The sequence below is a fragment of the Arvicola amphibius genome, chromosome 17, assembly GCF_903992535.2.
Source record: "Arvicola amphibius chromosome 17, mArvAmp1.2, whole genome shotgun sequence".
NCBI classification, from domain to species: domain Eukaryota; kingdom Metazoa; phylum Chordata; class Mammalia; order Rodentia; family Cricetidae; genus Arvicola; species Arvicola amphibius.
The window spans coordinates 33,082,331-33,102,922 of NC_052063.2; the positions used below are offsets into that span (position 1 = coordinate 33,082,331).

At 50.6% G+C, this 20,592-nt stretch overlaps 3 protein-coding genes across 3 annotated transcripts; 1 reads left to right on the plus strand and 2 right to left on the minus strand.

Annotated features, from left to right (window-relative positions):
* Positions 1 to 1,620: 1,620 nt before the first annotated feature.
* LOC119803686 (25-hydroxyvitamin D-1 alpha hydroxylase, mitochondrial) lies at positions 1,621 to 5,375 on the minus strand. Its single transcript, XM_038315105.1, has 9 exons — positions 5,169 to 5,375; positions 4,399 to 4,589; positions 3,784 to 3,986; positions 3,492 to 3,692; positions 3,207 to 3,379; positions 2,844 to 3,010; positions 2,601 to 2,679; positions 2,016 to 2,213; positions 1,621 to 1,734 (listed from the first exon to the last, which is right to left on the minus strand). Exons 1-9 carry the CDS (start codon positions 5,361 to 5,363, stop codon positions 1,621 to 1,623), a joined length of 1,521 nt encoding a protein of 506 aa, XP_038171033.1. The 5' UTR covers positions 5,364 to 5,375.
* A 1,709-nt stretch (positions 5,376 to 7,084) lies between these two features.
* Positions 7,085 to 11,230, minus strand: Mettl1 (methyltransferase 1, tRNA methylguanosine). Its single transcript, XM_038314706.1, has 6 exons — positions 11,098 to 11,230; positions 10,097 to 10,260; positions 8,678 to 8,862; positions 8,451 to 8,564; positions 8,005 to 8,106; positions 7,085 to 7,851 (listed from the first exon to the last, which is right to left on the minus strand). Exons 1-6 carry the CDS (start codon positions 11,184 to 11,186, stop codon positions 7,696 to 7,698), a joined length of 810 nt encoding a protein of 269 aa, XP_038170634.1. The 5' UTR covers positions 11,187 to 11,230; the 3' UTR covers positions 7,085 to 7,695.
* Positions 11,231 to 11,718: 488 nt separating this feature from the next.
* Eef1akmt3 (EEF1A lysine methyltransferase 3) lies at positions 11,719 to 19,781 on the plus strand. The gene is made up of 3 exons (XM_038314707.1): positions 11,719 to 11,959; positions 12,079 to 12,190; positions 19,075 to 19,781. The coding sequence occupies exons 1-3, from the start codon at positions 11,783 to 11,785 to the stop codon at positions 19,482 to 19,484; spliced, it is 699 nt and encodes a 232-aa protein (XP_038170635.1). The 5' UTR covers positions 11,719 to 11,782; the 3' UTR covers positions 19,485 to 19,781.
* Positions 19,782 to 20,592: the final 811 nt, after the last annotated feature.

Sequence of the window (20,592 nt, forward strand, 5' to 3'; positions counted from 1 at the left end):
ACAGCTTCTGTGGTTAGGAGGCCATGTCTGATGGGCCAGAGGAAGTGTGAAGCAGAACCTACACCCAGTTAATTGGAGTGGGAGGGAAGGAAGGAGAAAGAGGCAAGTCCTGACATGGGGAGGGTAGTCTGGGCTAGTACAGAGTGCTGAGAGATCACGTGGGTGGAGGATGAGTGATTCTGGATACATCAGACGGGGAATACTGTGTGCAGCCTGTGAGGGTGGCCAGAGAGTGCTGCCTTAGGCAAACAGAGGTTCTCTTGGCCTGGCCCCTTCTCCTACCCCGGGGCTCCAGGGTTCCTGCCCACTTCTATTCTTTCGTCCCGCCTGATTGACTCCATTTCTCCACCCGTATCCCTGTCTTCCTTTGAGGGAGGGCAGAGTGGTCAGTCTAGGACGGCCTTTGATTCTGGTGGTCCAGGCTCTGAAAGCTCCTTTGTCACCAAGAGTCGAGCTGCCTCTGAGCCATCTCGGTGGAACCATTGGTACCCAGACCCCTGTACATAGGCTTCTGTGCTTACTGTTCACCTCCACGAAGCCCGACTAGGCTTGGCTGTTCCCAGCACAGAGAGAAACTTGTCTGGGTTTGTCACAACACCCTTTTCCAGACGGATCATCCAGACCGCCCATCGTTAAGGGAGTTACTCCCAGAGCCTGAGAAGCCAAGGTGGGAGACGGGGGTCAGATCTTGCCAGGAGTGGGAGGAAAATAGACCCCAAACCAAGGAGTAAACATTTTATTTTAACACTTGATAATATAAATTATTTTCAATATAAAAAAGAAGACAGGCTGGGGGAAGGGACAAGCCAACAGACGTGAAGTAAGAAGTGGAGCAGACCCACTTTAGAGTGGCCGAAGAGCCGAGGGGAGCTTTAAAATACCATAAATGAGACTGGGACAGACTCGCTTTCGTAGAGAAAAGGGGCAGGCAGAGCCTGGTGAGTGTTCATCCCTTCTGCCACAAGGCCCAGATTCGATCTGAGAATGTACATGGTGTTACGTAGCCAGAGATGGACCCTGACAGGTTTAGAGACTGCTAAGACTCTGAGTGGTAGTTTCTGTCTGGAACCCCAACCCTTGGCAAGGTGAAATAAAGAGGGTTGTGAGTTCAAAGACAGCATGAATCACACGTGAATCACACAACAAGTGTCTGACTCAAAAAAGAAACAAAGAAGCCTAATAAACCAATAAGACTTCATCACTCTTCTCAAAGAGCTCAGGTGCTTAGACAGGGACCAACCAGGTGTGCACCAGGTGTGCAGTCACTTAGCTCATGCCATGGTAAACGCTTAGACAGCATATTGGTGAATGCTGTAAGCACGGGAGGAATGGGTTGAATTCCTCCCCAAGTCACCCAGGGCTATTAACTATCATCCGAGTTGACTCTTTAAGGATGTGTTAAAATCTGATGGCTTTGGTCCTTGAAGAGTGACCAGGAGAAGTACCGAGCGAGAGAAAGGGTTGTGGTTCCGTGGGGGCCGGCTGAGTCAGGCCACGCACACACTTTACACGTAGGTCACGTCCTACTTTCTGAAGTTTGTCCAGACAGACAGACCTCGAGGGGAGGTGTGCCCCCTGTGCCTAAGAGAGGGCAGATGACTCCAGCTTCCTTCCGTAGGGCTATCTGTCTATAAACTGCAGGTTGATGCTCCTCTCAGGTACCAGGACAGTCCGGGTCATGGGTCTGACTGGGAGAGCACCCGGCTCAGGCAGCACCTCAAAATGGGTCAAGATCTAAAGAGGGAAGAAGGTTATCACTATGGGTGAGCCTTGATTGGCAAAGAACATTTTTAGCATCAGAATGGCCACTGTTGGGATGGCATCTGTGGCCAGAAAGGGACTTCTTGGTCAACGAAGGCAGGAGTTATGGAAGGGAAAATGAGTGTTTATACTCCAGACCTATAATGGGAATTGGCTGAGTCTTACATATTTCACTGTGTTTGTCAGAGGCCAAGAACACCCATGTTGATTGGGCCTTTCCAGTCAGGGGCTAGTAGAAGTTCTAGATCACTTACCTGGACCAAAGCCATTTGTAGTTCAAGCTCCGCCAGGCGCCTCCCTATGCAGCTGCGTTTGCCAAAGCCAAAAGGAAGAGATGCAAATGGGTGGGGGGCTGAACCGCCCCCCAGCCAGCGAGCTGGATTAAAAGAATTTGGCTCTGGAAACTGGGCGGGGTCCCTTGAAGTGGCATAGTGGCATAGAGAGACCAGCGTCTGAAGGGGGTAAATGCAAACTTGTCAGTTCAGTAGCCAGATTTTGAGTCCACACTAGCAGTTCTAGCCCTCAGGAAACAAGCAGGAGGATGGTGAGTTCAAGGCCAACTGAGGCTATACAGCAAGATCCCATTTCTACACTCCTCCCCTTCCCCCCAAAGCACAGAGCTACAGTTTGAGCCTGAGAGTGCAAGATGGGGAACTCTGAAGAAGATTCATGGACTAGTGTAAAGGCAGGCCCTGGTTGATGGTGAGGAACTTTCTTTATTGCTCCATTATATCTTAGAAAAAGGTATGATGGGGGGAGTCTGGAAGGTTTGGGGGAGTGTTTGAGGATGGCTTGGGCCCACGGGGGTAAGGAATGGCTTAGCAGAAGGATCTACTCACATTTTGGGGGATAATATAGTCACCCACACAGATATCTCTGTCTGGGACACGGGAATTCCCAGGTACCACAGGGTACAATCTAGGTCACAAAACAAATGATGGATTCAGCAAGGTGCGGCTGGGGACCCAGTTCCTCCTCCTCCTTCTCAGAGAGCCAGTTTCCCCTGCTCTCACTCTCTCTCGGCTTCCTCAGCATTTTCTCCCCCAGCATTTTCTCTATTTCCTACTTTTCTCCACGCTCACCTTAACACTTCCTTGATCACAGCCTTCAACAGGCGTAGCTGGGACAGAGCTTGGGGCTGGGCACAGGAACCAGGGGCCACAGCGGCTTTGATCTCACAGTGAAGTGCCGCCTGGACTTCGGGGTGCCGGGACAGCTCATAGAGCGTCCAGGAGAGCGTATTGGATACCTGGAGGAACAGGCCAGACCGTCTGGTGTTAGACATGGGAATCCTGCTGAAGGGGGTAGCAAAGGGAGGGCGTGGTCAGGAACCAAACAGTGACTAAGGCCAAGCCTGTGTACTCGATCAGAGTGGATGCCCTGAATAGTGGCCCTGGAGCCAGGGGAAACTGCGCTCTGGAAATGGGACTATAGAGAATCCTCACCGTGTCCACTCCAGCCAGTAGTAGCTCTGTCACGTTCCCCACGATCGACTGGACTGACAACTTTTCCCGAAAAAGGAAGTGGGTTAAGTGATGCCCAGACTGCACGTCCTCCCCAAGTTTTCCCGGTTTTCTCACGGCTGCTTCGCCTTCTCGCTGCTCCACGTGCTTCTGGGCTGAGAAAGGCAGACTGATGCCTCATGATGCCGGTACAGCTTTAGATACTCCAACACGCCTCCCCTTCTCCCCCACCACCTCCCCCAGCCAACACACACTTCTGTGCCTTACCAAAGGCGAACATTTGGTCCCAGTCTCGGCATAGGCGGGCCCAGGGTCCGGGTACAAGGCGGTGCATCCAGTTGGGCATTGCCATGGTCAAGAGTGTGGACACAAACACCGAGCCCACCGCATGGATGAAGGTCTCTGTGTCCGGAGGGACTTCAGCCTCCAGGCAGCCCAGGCGCGAACCCAGCAGCACCGCACCTATGCCTGACCGGCCGGAAGGGGGCACAGTCAGACACCAGGCGGCTAGGGCCCAGAGCCACCGACACCTGTCCCTAACTGCTATTTTAGGATTCACCTTCTAGGCCAAATTTGTAAAACTCTCCCGCCACATCCTGAACGAGGTTGGGTAGCCCAGAGCCACGACCCCGCTGGCGCCTTAGTCGTCGCACAAGGTCACGGACCACGTTGTCGAGAGTTCCTGCATAGCCAGCCGCTGCTTGAGGCCGGAGGAGTAGCGGGGCCAGGAGACTTCGGAGCCTCTGCCACTCTTCACCATCCCTGCCCGGGTGCAGAGAGCGCGCATCAGGGAAGTGAGCGTGTGTGGAGAAGGCTAGGGTGACCAGAAGTATCGTGCCTGTTCCCTCCGAGTGTAGGAACCTGCCCCTGACCTAACCCATCCTTCATCTCCCTTCTTTACTCATTTCCTGCCCAGGGATGGGAGTGGGTTCTAGGGTAAGTAACATTACGTCCAGATGCTAGTACCACGGATTCTTAGGATCCTGGCCTCAAAGCGGGGAGGGGGAGCGGGGCGGGCAAGGACTCGGCTCTGCCTGAGTTTGGATGGTACAGATTGGAGAACTCGGAGATGCCAGAAGGTTGGTGGAAACTGCCGACTTTTCTCCAAGCCCAACTTGGCTGGATACAGGAGAAGGGTAGGGATGGAGGATTGGGAGGTCAAGGGATCACTCACGCTGTTAGTAATCCGCAAGCCCGTTGGTAGCGGCGTCGGTGCTCTGCCCAAGATGAGAAGCTGCAGCGCTCTGGACAGGCGCTCTCTTGTCGCAGCAGCTGCTCCACAAGTGCAGGGGAGGCCACATACACAGTGCGAAGTGTCCCGAAGCTACCGGACCATATTGGCCCGTAGCGCGCAGCTCCCTGAACCTGAGAACCCGTGCAGAGGACGTTTGAACACTTGGGAGGGTGACTCTCAGTTTGGCTTGTGCCAAGGCCAAGGCGGTGGCTAGGCTTGGTTAAGGGGAGCTTTGCCAGTGCCGGCCCAGATGCGGCAAACTTTTTCTCCCATCCCACGAAAGTTTTGTGGGGAATGACAAAATAGAGGAACTTTGCATAAAGCAGACGTTTAGGACTTCTTTTTAGTTATCTGGCTCTAGCCTAGGGGGAGCAGTTTCTTTAAGGCTCCTCTGCTAGATTGCACCTCAAGACAAGTCTCCAGAAAAAAAAAAAAAAAGGAATGTGCAGCTTTAAGCCAAGAAGGATAGCACAACGCTCTCACCCCTCCGGTACCCTTGTCCTGGATCTGCAGGGTCTCCTATAAGTGATAGCACACCCCTTTGCCAGGTGTGGGTGTAGACTGTGGGGCAATAGAATGGTCTCTAGTTCATTACCCACAGGTACCCATTCTCACTGGCCCTCCTTCTTGCATTCTTCACCGTGGTCCTTTCTGCCATTAAAGCCAGATCTCCCAGCTTAGTCCCACCAATGGCAGGGACTGACCCTTACCTGCAGTTCATGTAGCCTGGACAGCCCCCCTTTGCAGAAAAGTTCTGCCAGGAATCTTGGCATAGAGGGCCCAGGGATGTCAGACAAGCTCTGGAAAGCTAAGTCAGAGCTTCTGGAGGCCAGTGAGGCATCCAGCTGTGGAGGCAGGTGCACTCGATGGAGCACTCTGGAGGCGAGGTTGACAGCCTGGGTCATGTTTTATGTGCAGGGAGTCCTCCACTTCTCCAGAGCATCTTTTGCACTTGCCTGAACCCCTTTATAACCCATTGCCTTGGGGGTGAAGACGCCCCTATCCAGCCCTTCAGCCAATCCCTTTTGCAGAGAGCACAGCACCCAGGAGCAGTAGGCGGGGCTGATTCCCTTGCTCGTTTAGGTCTCCTGTGGTAATGATTGCCATCAGGGCTCCCTCAGTGCTGCTCTTTTTGCTTTGGTCCAGCGGCAGCAGCCAAAAGTTCTCTTCCTGGGAAAGGTTACTGAGCATGGATTTTGGAAGCTAGCACCTCATAGTTCCACCACTTCCCTGGGGAGCCAAGTCTCTTCAGGCCCAGTTCTCTCTTCTCTATCACCCTGAAGTAAGGTAAAGGCAGTTTCAGCTGTCTCCATATCCTAGGTTCTCCCCTTCTCTGCTGCAGGGATTTACCTGTGATACCTAGCCACAACTCTCCTCCTCCTATGCCTAACACGGACAACACCACATGTAGGTTAATGGGTTAAAATGGTACCTTTTTTTTTTTTTGGTATTTTAGTGTTTTTTATGTGTATGATTTGCCTTAATCTGTGTGTGACTTATGCCTGGTGACAGTGGAAGTCAGGAGTTAGAGCCCCTGAACTTTAAGGATGGTTGAGCTACCTGTGAGTGCTGAGAACTGAATCCAGGTTTTCTACAAGAGCAACAAGTGCTCTTAACCACTGAGCCATAGCTCTAATCTCTTTTCTTTGTAAAGATTTTAAACTATGCAGATGTATGTTGGTTTGTGTGTGTATGTGTGCACATGCGCACACGTATATGCATGCTCAGAATCCAGGAGAGGACATCGGGTCTCCTGGAACAGGAGTTACAAGCTGTTGAAAGCCATTCATCCTGGGTGCCGGGAATCGATATCGGGTCTTCTAGAAGACTGAGTGCTCTTATCCACTGAGTCATCTCTCCAGACTCCATTTTTGTTTCTTGGGAGAGGGAGGGTCTTAGCTCCACAAGTCCCTTCCTTTCAGACACGGTGATTAGGGTTTGAAGAGAAAGGAAGAGAGTGTTTCTAGGGCCAGCAAGAAAGTGAACTTGACACCAAGCTGAAGATCTGAGTTTGATTCCAGGGACCCACGGAGCGGAAGATGAGAGGTGACTCCATTGAGTGGTCCTCTACCATCACACATGGGCCTGTGCACACCCTCACCTCCACACACACATGTAAATAATACACGTCAGGCGGTGGTGCACGCCTTTATCCCAGCACTCGGGAGGCAGAGGCAAGCGGATCTCTGTGAGTTTGAGGCCAGCCTGGTCTACAGAGTGAGTTCCAGGACAGCCAGGGCTACACAGAGAAACCCTGTCTTGAGAAACCAATGATACAAAGGAGTTTTGTTGTTGTTTTTGGAAAGTATGTAAGTTTGGAGATTCCGTCTTTGGATAGTATGAAGGCTAAGGTCACTCAGCCTCTTTTAGGCATCTTTGTGGTCAGCAGCCACATACTACTTTGAGCCACAGAATCCTCCTGCTCAGGGGCTGGAGAGATGGTTCAACAGTTAAGAGCACTGACTGCTCTTACAGACGAACAGGGCTTGGTTCCCAGCACCCACATCAGTCTCTCCCAACTGTTTGTAGCTCCAGTTCCAGGGGAACCAACTCCCTTTTCTGGCCCCCAAGGGCCCAGGCACAAGTGTGGCACACATACCTACATGCAGGCAAATACTCACACACATACATTTTAAAAACTAATATTCCGGTTTAGCTCCCTGCTCCTCGGTCTTTCTTCCTCCGCCTTCCCTCCCTCATCCCATCAGGTAGTATGCCAGTCAGTTGGCTGGGAAGGTCTGGAATCAAAGGTCACTGTGGTATCCCTCTCACCCTCCAGTACGAGAGACGGCAACAATAACAGCAGCACAGACAGCCAGGTCAGACTGTAAGCCAGGAGACGGGAGGAGGCACGTGATACACACCCCAGCATTCCTGGGAAACAGCAGCATGGGCACGCGGGCACACACACTATCCCCAGGACTGCAGAGTAAACACAACGGGGGGTGGGCAACCTGAGCCAAACACACAGCTTAGACAGCAGGGCGCTGCCCTCTTCACTCCAGCTGAGGAGAACAAAACCCCACACCCCTCCAAATACACCCTCTGGTCCAAGGTCCTTTGACCTTCTCGGTCAGCTTCTTCTGCTTTCTTCTGACAGTGGAGGGGCAAGAACACAGGCCACACCCAGCTTCTCGGAGAGATCATGCCCCTATCCCAGCAGTCGGAGCAGGCATGGAATGGGAGTTGATCTTTTTTCTAGTTACTAGATGAGTCCAGCTCAGGCAGGATTAGAAGTCAGTGGTCAGGCAGGGTGGGATTGGGGGTCACTGTCTGGAGGACGGGATCCAGTATCCTTCGGAAGATGGCCGGGAAATTCTTTCCTCCATTGCGTAGAACTTTCTTTCCTTCCTCAGTTGAAGTGCCTAGATGTTCCACAATGGGATCTTCACTCTGCAGAAAGAGGGTCCGGCATGTCCCTATCCACCTTTCAAACTGCCCTGGCTGACGAGACTCCCATTCCTGGCCCTACGCTAAGTTCAAGGACTATAGAACCACTTTGAATAGGGCTGGATTCTTGCAATTTCCCTCAGGCATCTTACTTACTAGCTCTTCCAGAGGCACACGCTCAAACAGTGGGTGCTCTTCAAAATGGGTGCACATCCACTGGTGTAGTTCCAGCACATCGGTGATGGTGTATACCAGGCCCTAGAGAGACAACATCATCTAGATATGGGCTGAACGCAACTGAGCAACGAGATGGGCGTGATAGTATGAGTGCCTAAAGGTCCCCCCCAGTTAATTCTTTTTTTTAAAGATTTATTTATTAATTATGTATACAGTATTCTCCGTATTCTATCTGCAAACCAGAAGAGGGGCACCAGATCTTATTATAGATGGTTGTGAGCCACCATGTGGTTGCTGGGAATTAAACTCAGGACCTTTGGAAGAGCAGGCAGTGCTCTTAACCACTAAGCCATCTCTCCAGCCACACCCCCCGTTAATTCTTAGTGGAGAGCCCCGGGCAGGCCACTGACACCCTCCCCGCTCACCCCCACGCTCAGCACGTAGGCATATTCCGCCAGGAGCGTGGCACTGATGATTCGCCACTTATGCTTCGTTCGCTTAAAATGTGGGTCGGGAAAGAGGAAGAACATCTTCGTCAGCTGTGGGACAGATGTGCGCCAACAGGATGGCTTGTGAGTGCCTGGCTTCCCCGCTCCACTGGCCGACCAGCCCACCCCACCCCACCCCACCCCGGCTGCTCCCCAGGCGGCACCTGGCCCTTGCGGAAGAAGTTAGGCAGGTGTTTCATGGCGTTACTGCGGAGGCAGGCAATGTTCTGGAATCCACCTCCAGGGGCGGCACGGAGGGCCCGGATCCTGTCTTGTACGTAGTCCGACACCTTTACCCGGATCTCCAGGCCCAGAATCAGGGTATCTGGGAAGAGTGGCGACAGTGCCACTGGGGACAGAGACGGCAATGGGGTCATCAGCGTCACAGTTCGAGGAAGGACAAAGAGGTTTTAACAGAGGAGAGAAAGTTTCTGTGTGCAGATATCTAAGCCATGAGCAGGGCAGACACCCACACCCGCAGAGTTCTCTGCAGGAGACAGAAAAGACACAGAACTGTCACACGTCACAGGAGCAGCGTGGTGGCTCATGCCTTTAATCCTAAGCATTGGAAATAGGGGAAGGGGGACAGAGGCAGGCAGGATCTCTGTGAGTTCAAAGCCAGCTTGCTCCATATAGCAAGTTCCAGACCAGACAGGGCTACATGGCAAGATCCTGTCTCAAAAAATAAAGTAAAAACCAACAAAAAGATCTGTCGTGTAGACTAGAGTACAAGGGCAGAGACTACAAGCATAGCTGCGCTTGTTTCAGAACAGTGTTTCAACTTCCTGATGCTGTGCGAGAACTTTAGCTCCTCATGGTGTGCTGACCCAACCACACAATTATTTCACTGCTACTTATAATCGTAGTTTTGCTACTGTTATGAGCTGTAATATAAATATGTGATATGCTATCCCAAAGGGTGGCGACCCACAGGTTGAGAACCGCTGCTTGAGCGTCTCTCATGACAAAGTCTCATTTGATCCTTTTCGCGCTCGGTGGCAGAATGTGAAGGTGGGGAAACTGAGGGTCGGAAACGCTCACGATCATAGAACTAACAGGGGAGAACTCAGACGTGAGGCAACATTTCCAGTCTCTACCGCGTTCTCTATAGGGGAAGGGTGAAACACGGGCGAGTAGTTTGGCATGCATGCTCTCGAAACACAACACAACACAACAACACAACAGGAATCCCAGATCCTAAGAGAGTGGGGGCAGAATGTGTTCTGGTAAGAAAGCGGGTAGAAGGGAGAAGCTGGTGGAATCCCCAAGAAAGGCAGTTCGGGATCAGTGCCCGCGGTAGCTGATCTCTGACGCTTGTGCTGACCCAGCACAAGGCAGGTGACATGGCTTGTGTAGGGACTGGAGCCAGACAGAACGGCCCAGTCCTAAGAGACATTTCAGGGAGCCCCCTCCCTTCTCCAGGGCAAAGGCCACAGACCCAGGGTAGAAGAAAGGTGGAGGCTCGCCACCTGATGTCACTGCATCTGGTCACAGGAGGAAAGGTCAACTAACTCTGCGCCTGACCTGCTGAGGTTGCAGATCCCAGGCCTCTCTTTGTCCCAGGGAGACCGCCGGTACCTTACCTAACAAACCACCATAGCCACACCCTATGTCTGCAAACTCCACTTGGGCCCCAGCTTGCTTCTCTTTCTCATCCTTTGCATCATCATGGCTCTTATTTTGAGTAAGCGGAGCAAAGAACTCTGGGTAAAGCTCAGACCAGTCCATCTCTTCTGGTTTCACAGGGCTATTGGAAAGAAGACAGACACATGAGACTGAAGGGCACGCCATTGTGATGTGCTTGAGTAGGGGTGGTGGGGGGTGATGGTAGATTTCTCAAAAAATCCAGTCATGGGCCATGCGGTATCTAGAGGACATGACAGAAAGTCCCCTGGCCCCTAGAGAGTGGATCACAGCCCTTCATGAGGCTATGATTGCTGACCTGCCAATCTCTACTTCTGGGTAGTAATGTGCCAGGCCAGGGAGCTCTCCTTTCTGGAACGCAAGTTCTTTCTCCCAGACACTGACTACCTGAGGCACTGGGACACTAATCTATTTATGTATGTGTTTTCTGTGCAGAGGATGAAGCAAGGGGTGGCCAGGAATGTGTATATGTTTATCTTTTTATAAACTAAAAAAAAATAAAATAAAAGTAAATCGGAGCCCGGTATGGTGGCGCACGCCTTTAATCTCAGTACTCAGGAGGCTGAGGGAGGTGGATCTCCGTGAGTTCGAGGCCAGCCTGGTCTACAGCGCAAGTTCCAGGACAGCCAGAGCTGCCCAGAGAAACCCTGTCTCGAAAAATCAACTTGCTTCGCTTCTTCATTTTAGTTTCAGCAATAGTGCTTTTCTCTTCCCAGATCTGGTTGGCAAGTCCACCCAGACCTGATCTACAACACCACGACCCCTCCCAGCCGCCAGCCGGTCAACTCCGCCTTCTGCTCGCCTCCCTAACCCGTCCCCAGCTGACGTGTCACCCGGACAACCCTCCCGGGTCCTTCTCAGGTCCTAGTTCTGGGGTCAGCCCTTCCCAGGCTGCTTGAGGCGCCCTGCCTCCCTCCCGGATCCCGCCAGGCTCGCTCACTAGCGCAGCGTGTGGTCCGCCATGGGGTTGGAGTGGGCGCGCTGCCGGTAATAGCGCTTCTGCGGCTGGGGGGCCTCCGTTCCCGCCATGATGCCACAGAATCCACGTGGAGAGCCGTGGCTTCGGGCGCAGGTTGATGACGCAGACCGCGGGCTGCCAGTAGGCCCCGCCCCTTAAAGAACCAAGGGCGAATTCTGCTGGACGTGAGGGGAGGACCCTGAAGGGGCGAGCAGGGGAGAGCAAACGCTCTGCTGGACTGACTGAGCTCGCGGGATGGCCAGCTCCAGGCACCCCGCCTTTTCTGTTGGCTTGCTTCTGCCTACTCTGGGCTCCCAGATGCCTCCATGCACCTGTGCGCCCCACAGGTGAGCGGGCTATGCGGAACCCGCCTCTGACAGTCGCATCAAGCATTATTTCTTCTCCCTCCTGGTGGTCTCAGACCAAGTCAGCCGGGTGCGACCTGTGTGGTGCTGCATGGGTCCTGGTCTGTGTGCGCCAGGGACCCGAGCTCGAGGGGTCGTCCCCATCCATCTCCAGGAAGTCCAGCTGGAGGGAGGAGGGCCAGCTGGGGAGGCGGGGCGCGGTGCCTGGGAGCAGCCCAGATGGCTGGCAGTCCCCAGCCTCAACCCAGCCACGGAGTGGGATCCGAGCGCCGGCCGACGTGCTCCGGTGCCCTCTCTGCCTGATGGCCAGCTCTCACCCGGATCCTGAACCCGAGCCCGAATCCGTGTTCCCACGGGAGGTCCGGCTCTTCACCGACTCTTACTCGGAGAGCAGCCGGTTCTGCTTCTGTGGGCACCAGCTGAGCATCACGCAAAACTTTGGGTCGCGCCTTGGGGTGGCGGCACGCGTGTGGGATGCGGTGAGGAAGGGGCTGACCTCAGTGAGGGTCCCTGCGAGATCCAGTTCCCGGACCCCGCCTCTCCCATATGGAACCACGGTCATGACAATCTCTCTCTTTTTCTTTCCAACCCCTCGTAGGCTCTGAGCCTGTGTAACTATTTCGAGAGTCAGAATGTGGATTTTCGAGGCAAGAAGGTGATCGAACTGGGCGCTGGGACGGGCATCGTGGGAATTTTGGCGGCGCTGCAGGGTGCGTGAGCTGGCATCGCAGGAGGAGGGGAGCCGAGTGTGGAAAGTTAATACGTGGATTCCTTGGGGTGGGCAGGACTTTTGAACTCAACTCAGTTCTTTCGTTTTAACAAACCCCTACTTTACTGTGAGGCAGACAGCGCTGGTCGGAGTTCAGAACACCCAGGCTAGTTGGTACAAGGGTGGACAAAACAAACCAAGAAAAATGCTGGAGATGCTCTTGCGTTAAAATGCATGTGTGGGTGGGTATTCGGAAGGGAGAAGAGACCTAGGGCGTTAAACCTCATCAAAGCTTTATAGCTTCATTATGTTAGAGTTTTTTTTAAAAAATCTTCTTTAATCTCTCTTTCTTCTCTCTCTCTCTCTCTTTCTCTTTCTTCTCTCTCTCTCTCTCTTTCTCTCTCTCTCTCCACCCCCCCTCTCCCCCCCCCCCCTCTCTCTCTCTCTCGGATCTGGGATGGGGTGTGGTCTAGTCTAGAAAAGTCTCTTGTTGCCCAGGCTGGCCTAAAATGGTCTTCATGCCTCAATTTTCCAAATGCTGGAATTACAGGTGCATACCACCATACCAAATACAGCTTTAGGTTTTTATTGCTAGAAAAAACAAGGGTGTGAATTTTGGAGGGCTAGGGTGTAATGGTATATATATATATATATATATATATATATATATATATATATATATGTATATGTATATGTATATACATACACACACACATATATATATACATATATATGTGTGTATATATATACATATATATGTATATATATATATACACACACACACATACATATACATTTTAGATGTAGGGGGTAATTAATAGTCAGAAACTAAAAAAGTTCCTTACCTGTGGTCTAAGTCATGCAAATAAGATGTCCTTGTCGTAGGGGCCATAACTGGGTCACGCTGAGGGAAGGCTTTGCAGACACAGACATTCTTCTGTTCATTCAGCCAACATGTATTCTAAGTCCTCTGTGTGCCAAGAGTCGGGCTGGGGGCGCTGACATGGATAACAAGGATTTCCTCTCTTCAAGAACTCGTAGTCTAGGGAGTGGCAGTGTGAGAAGACGCTATGGCACATACTCAGCGGCGGGGCTCTTGTCAGAGCTATTTTGATTGCTGAAGGGTCCATCAAGGGGAGGCTGACAGCTGAGGGGTTGAGGAGGGTGGGTGGATGAGAGTCCGAAAGTTACATGAGGAGGAGAGAAGCTAACTCTAGGGGTTCTTGCCTGTAACCCCAGCACTCAGGAGGCAGAGGTAGGAAGATTGGTCAAGGGTCAACCTGGGCTACAGCATAAGACCCTGTCTCAGGTAGGAAGGGAGGGAAGGAGGAAAGAGAAATGTGTGTATGCGTGCTCGCGCATGTGTGTGCGTGTGTGTGTGTGTGTGTGTGTGTGTGAGAGAGAGAGAGAGAGAGAGAGAGAGAGAGAGAGAGAGAGAGCGAGAGAGAGCGCGCACCTATCTTCACATCTTCACTTACTGTCAGGCCAGCAGGTGCCTTTTTGTGCCTTGTTTAGTTGCCAAGTCTGAAATCTGAGTATGATCTATTCTCTTACTTTGTGTCCCAGAAATCAGCCGGTCCTGTATTCTTAACACACGCACAACTGCCTATTCCTTGTTCATATTTGGTTTGTCCACCACTTCTTGCCCCAGTTTTCCTAAGTGTCTTCATGCTTCCTGATGGGAAGTGTTACCACCTCCAAACTGACCCTGTGATCTTTTCCCACCAAACCTGTTTCTCCCTCAGGCTCTCCCGTCACAAAGCCACCACCCACCCAGTATGGAACCTCGAGTCACCTTTGTCATGTCCCTGCTTTTCTTCCTCATACCCTTCATGTCCTGTGGATTTTAACTCGTAAAAATCTCTTGGATTTTCTTGTGTTTTCTCGACTCCCCTCCTGGCTCCACAGCCTGAGCCACTACCATCATCTGCTCAGACTATAATAAGGAGTTAAACTGGCTGGTCTTCTTGCTTTGAGTTCTGGCCCCCACCTACATCCTGGCTTATTCACACCACCCTGCAATCAGAATGGCTTTTTCAAAATACAGGTAGCATCGCCACACCTCACCACACTCGATCCCTATTTCTTTCCATGTAAAAGTGACCCCTTCAATGTCCCGCCTCCCTCTGTGACCTCTTTCTGTTCTGCTCCCTGGCCTGTATCTATTACTTTTCTCTCCTTTCTACAAACCTGCTTTGATGTCTCCTTCCTTAGGGACTTTGTGGGGGCTGCACTTTCTGCTTGAAACAGTTTTACTGCTTGGCTAATGCAAATGTATTCTTCATCGCTAGGCTCAAATAGCCCTTCCTGCCTCCCCACCACCCCCAGCCCAGGCTGGCTTGGATCTCTCAGTACTCACACAACTGTGCTCATAGACTCACTTTAAGCTGGTTTTCGCTGAGCTCAGGTGGGTTCTTGTGCTACCCAGCTAGCTTGTCAAATTTCCTTTGCCTGCTTATTCTTCCACGCTCTTAGAGTCTATTTCCTAACCTTCTTATTCTTCAAACTGTGGATGCCTCCTCTGCAATTACCACCCTTATCTGTGACTCTGTCTGTCTGTCTATCTATCTCTATCTCTCTATCTCTATCTATCTATCTATCTATCTATCTATCTATCTATCTATCTATCTATCCTTTACACACAGAGTAGTAGCTACATACTGGCTGTGTGTATGCATGTGTATATGATTGATATATATGTACATAGTCATGCTGAATTTCTATTGTGGGGAAGTCAGCGGCCGATCCTACATCATCCCTTACATCCCGTGAGCCATTTCTCTGCTCCGGAGAGAGTAAATCCAAATGTTCACGTCACTGTAGTCCTCTCCTGTCCTTTCCTCAGTCCACCCCAGTTAGGCACTCCCTCCGGGTCTCTAGCTGAGGTTGTGTTTTGAACTCAGGACTAGTTTCTAATGCACTCCAGTTGACTCAGCACTGGACATGATATTCTTCTCTCCTTGAATGTCCTTTGCTTTCTGGGCCAGCGCACTTCTGGCTTCCACCTACACTGCTGGCATACTTTTCCATCCTTTTTATATTAATTCCTTTTCATCCTTACAACAGAGACTTTGAGCACCCCAGAGCTCAGGAGTAGCCCTTTTGACCCCTTATTTTTTTCTGGCTATGCTCCCTCCTGAGAAGTCACATGATTTTGTGGCTTTGAGTGTCCTTTTTATGGTGAGGACCAGGATTCTCACATTTCTATATCCAGACTTGTTTACATAACCCACTGCCTACTCAGTATCTTCACGGGATTGTTTGATAGACATTTCAAACTTTGCTCACAAACGAAATCACGCTCCTGTTTCCAAGTCTGCCTCCTCTCCTGAAGCCCTCTTCAATTACATCACGGGCAATTTGGTCTGAGTTAGGTCAAATGTTCAAAAAACATCCTCAGTCAGTGGTGGCGCATGCTTTTAACCCCAGCACTTGGGAGGCAGAGATAGGCAGATCTCTGTGAGTTTGAGGCCAGCCTGGTCTACAAGAGCTAGTTCCAGGACAGGCTCCAAAGCTACAGAGAAACCCTGTCTCGATTCAAAATAAAAATCCTTAATAAAAATCTCTGTGATTTTTATTAAGAGAGAGAGAGAGAGAGAGAGAGAGAGAGAGAGAGAGAGAGAGAGAGAGAGAGAGAGAGAGAGAGAGAGAATCAGCTTGTTGACACTGGCAGCACCTTCAGAATATATTCAGAATCTGACTGCTTCTTCGTCTTTGTCACTGACCCGATTTCCAACCAAGATCATCTTGCCCCATGACAAGTACCTTTGCAGTTGCCTACTAACTAAATTCCCCTGCTCTGTCCTTGCTCTGCTGCAGTCTTTTGCCTGTGTGTGTGTGTGTGTGTGTTTTAAAGATTTATTTATTTGTGTGTGTGTGTGTGTTCTGCCTGCATGTGTGTACCACATGCGATCCTGGTTCCTGAAGATGTCCGAAGAAAGCACCAGATCACCTGGAACTGGGGTTGCAGATGGTTGTGAGCCACCATGTGGGTCACATGATGGCAGTCAAGCTGGGGTCCTCTGCAAGAGCAACACAAACACGTGCTCGTAACTGCTGAGCCACCTCTCCAGCCGCTTGTGGGTTTTGTTGTTGTTTTTTGTTGTTGTTGTTGTTGTTGTTTAAATCACAGCAATCAAAGTACACCTAGTAAACCCTGAGTCAGTGTAGAAAGTCCTTCCACTTAAAACTGCCCCAGCTTCTCTCGTCACAGGAGTTGGTCCCCCTGTCCCCCCTCCCTCTGCTCCTGCTGCTGTTTGTCCCTGCTGCTCCATCTTCACACATGCCAGGCACCTTCCTGCCTCAAGCTGTCTGTGCCTGCTTGCTGATCAGGTGTTTGGTAGACTTTAGCCAGGGAGAGCCACGTGGATTACTCCATCCCTGCTTCTCTTTGGGTCTTTCCCAAGAATGCTTAGGGAGGATTTCCCAAGCCGTCTGTCCTCAAAGGACTCATGCCTCTTCCTTGCTTGGTGTATTGTGTGTCTTACTTCTTTTTTGCGTTGTTCTTTTAGATGAGGTCTAATGTAACCCTGGTTGGCCTTAAACTGCTCATCTTCTGGCCTCTGTTTCCCAAGTGCTGGGATTATAGGTGTGAGCCACCAGGCCCTGTTTAGTTTTGGTTTGTTGACAATGTGTCTTGCCAATGTAGCCCCAGATGGTCTGAGACTAATAGTCCCTCTGCTTCAGCCTCCCTAGTGCTACGATTACAGGCAGGTGGGTACCACTAGGCTTGGGTATTTCTTTTCTTTTGGTCATGTCTTCTCTTCTTGCCACTGCTTCTTCTTGTTGTTGTTTTTGAAACAGGGCTTCACTGTGTAGTCCTGGCTGTCCTGGAACCCACTCTGTAGACCAGGCTGGCCTCGAACTCAGATCTGCCTGTCTCTGCCTCCCACGTGCTGGGATTAAAGGCGTGCCCACCACTGTCTGGCACCGCTGTTCTTTGTTTAATTGAAAAAGTTACATTTGTTTATTGAGGGGAGCTTACTTGTCATGGCACATGTGTGGAGGTCAAAAGAACATTTGTGGGAGTCAGTTCTCTCTTTCCACCGTATGGGGCTCAAAACTCAAACTCAGATTGTAAGGCTTGGTGGCAAGCGTCTTTATCCACTGAGTTACCTTATTGCCCCATCCCCCTATTTTTGAAACAGAGTCTCCTGGAGTCTAGGCTGGCCTCAAAGTACATAACCAAGGATGACCTTGAACTTCTGATTTGGCTGCCTATTCCTCTCTAGTGTTGGGATTACAGGCATGTACTATCACTTTCGGTCTAAAAATTAATTACTTAATTTATTTGGTGGAATAAAACCAAGGGCCTTATGTATCCTACCAACTGAGCTACAACTCCAGCCTGCTCCCTTTTTAAAACTATTTTATTTTGAAACATTATTATTACTATTATTAGTAGTAGTGTTTTGTTTTTCGCTCCAGCCCTCCTCTAGTTTACTCAGGTGGGGTCTTGCTGTGTAGTTGGTCTCTAAGTGATGATTGTCCCGATTCTGCTCCCCTAGTGCTAAAATCACAGGCAGGTTTTGCCACACCTACACTATTCTATAAACTCAATGGGGGGTGGATTATTATTATTATTATTATTATTATTATTATTATTATTTTGGTTTTTAGAGACAGGGTTTCTCTGTAGTTTTGAAGCGTGTCCTGGAACTTGCTCTTGTAGACCGGATTGGCCTCGAACTCACAGAGATGGGCCTGCTTCTGCCTCCCGAGTGCTGGGATTAAAGGCATGTGCCACCACCGCCCGGTGAGGGGTGGATTCTTATCTGTCTTGTTCACGGCTGTATGCCAGACACCTGGCACAGAGGATCCGTGATGAGGATGGATGAGTGAGATCTTATTGCTTCTGCTTTCTATACTGTTAATTCTGCTTCCGATTAAGTAGTTACTTTTGTGATTTGTGTGTGAGTGTTTCCATGTCCAGAATGAAACTTTAGGGAGGCTGTAGTTTGGTTTTGCTTCCCGTTGTATCCCTAGCATTTAGCAAGAACTCAGTCCCCATTCGTTGTGTGAGTGAAGTATTCTGTAATACTGATCTGATCATCTTTACCCCAGATTCTGCTCTTCAAACCTGTTTCTTGGACCGGGAATATAGCGGCAGAGTGCTTGCTCAGCATGTGAACACACTCTTAAGCCTGACTCTCCTTAGCGTACCATCGGCCTTGGGTAGGGTCTTGACATTTTAGAGCAGTGGTTCTCAGTGTTCCTAATGCTTTAACATTTTAATTCCATGCCTCATGGTGTGGTGACCCCCGGCCATAAAACTATTTTTGTTGTTACTTCATGCCTGTAATTTTACTACTGTTAAATTGTAATGTGAATCTCTGTGTTTACTTCATGCCTGTAATTTTACTGCTGTTGTGAATTGTATGAATCTGTGTTTTCCCGTGGCCATTTGGGGGTAGAGACCTGTAGGTTGAGAACCGCTTTTCTAGACTGTAGCCTTCCTTAACTATGCCGTGCCCTTCGCCTTCCAGGCCCTTGTGCTTTGTTTCGTGCTTGGCAAGCTTCGTCGGACCAACTGTGCTTGTTCTCTGAGGCTCAGCTGAGGTCACGTCTTCTGAGTTTGGGTGGGTAGGTGGGTGGGGGCACACAGCTCGTCGCCAACTTAGTCCTGCCTGGGCTTTTGCTGACATCTGGTTGTTGTGTGTTGGGCAGAGAGGTTGAAGATTAGCTCGGAGAGAATGTTGATGTTGTAGAATGTAGAGTAACGAGACTGGCATGGGTGAGGCTGGGGTTAGGGCAGCTAAAAGCCAAAGTATGGACTTCGGGCTTTCAAGGCATGAGGTCTTGAGGTCTCTGGACCCTCCCGGGCAGGAGTCATGAGCCCTTTCATGGTCCCTCTGACTTGGATTTCTCTTCCTTGCTCTCCCTCAGGGGGGGATGTTACCATCACTGATCTACCATTGGCCTTAGAGCAGATCCAGTATAATGTCCGCGCTAATGTACCGTCTGGAGGCCGGGTGAAGGTTTGTGCCTTGTCCTGGGGAATTGACCAGCATGGCTTTCCTGGAAACTATGACTTGGTGCTGGGGGCAGATATCGTGTACCTGGAACCTACCTTCCCACTGCTGGTGGGGACCCTCCAACACCTGTGTGGGCCTCATGGCACCATCTACCTGGCCTGCAAGATGAGAGAAGAGCATGGGACTGAGAGCTTCTTTCGGCACTTCCTGCCCCAGCACTTCCAGCTGGAGCTGGCCCAGCGGGATGAGGATGTGAATATCAACATCTATAGGGCCAGGCACAGGGAAGTGAGACCTGCTGGGCCTCACCCCTGCTGCTGAGCCCAGCCCCTGCCTCAGCAGAGGATGGCATATCTCCAGAGCCATAAACATCTGGACAAAAGGGAAGGATGGATTGCCTGTCTTCTTTCTTCCCTCTTCCAGTTTGCTCCCCGAGGTATTCTTGTTAAAAATAGCAGAGCCCTAGAAGCATTGAGTTTAAAGCACAAAGAGGGGCCTTCGGCGGAGGAGGATGAGACGGTGTGCAGGATATGGGGGTAAGAGAGGCAAACTGGGTATGAATAGCGGCTGCGGAGAGACTGCCACTGATTACTTCCAGCTCTTTAGAGTGGACGTTTTTGCTTGTTTTTCTGAGACAGGGTTTCTCTGTGTAGCCTTGTCTGTCTTAGAACTCTATGGACCAGGCTGGCCTCGAACACAGAGATTCACCTGCCTCTGCCTCCTGAGGGCTGAGATTAAAGGTGTGTGCCACCACCACCCAGCTTCAGAAAGGACTTTTGAAAAAAAAAAAAGCACATTCTTTGCTTGGGGTGGTGCATGCCTTTAACCCTCCAGCACTCCAGAGGCAGAAGTAGGTGGACCTCTGTGAGTCTGAGGTCTACAGGGTCTACATAGTGAGTTCGAGGCCAGCCAGACTATATAGCGAGATCCTGCCAAACAAACAAACAAACAAACAAACAAACAAAAAACATTCTTTGACATTCTTTAAGGGAAAAATGAGCATTAATCATTTCTTCTGCACCCCCAAAATGTAGATATTGAGGGGGAGCTGGTACCAAGACACCTCAGAACACCTGCTTCTTGCCTGCTATGATACGACTCTCACCAAGACCTGAGCCTGGGAGGGACAAGCTGCAGAGCTGTTCCTTGGGTTATACTTCTTCATCTTTGCAAAGTTCAAGGCCTGACCACAGATTATCACAGATTATCCAACCTGGATTGAGTTCTAGGTTCTTCTGATCTCTAGCTTTTCCTTCCTAATTTGTCTTCCCTTCACGTCTCGTCTCTGCCCTCTGAAGCGGTCTGGACGGGCCTCTTTGCTTACGGTTTAGGCGCACAGCTATCTCTGGTGTGTCTACTGCCTTCTTCTTACCTCCAAACCATTCTTCAGATTCTTGCAGCCTTCCCAAATCTGCTGCATTTAGCTTCT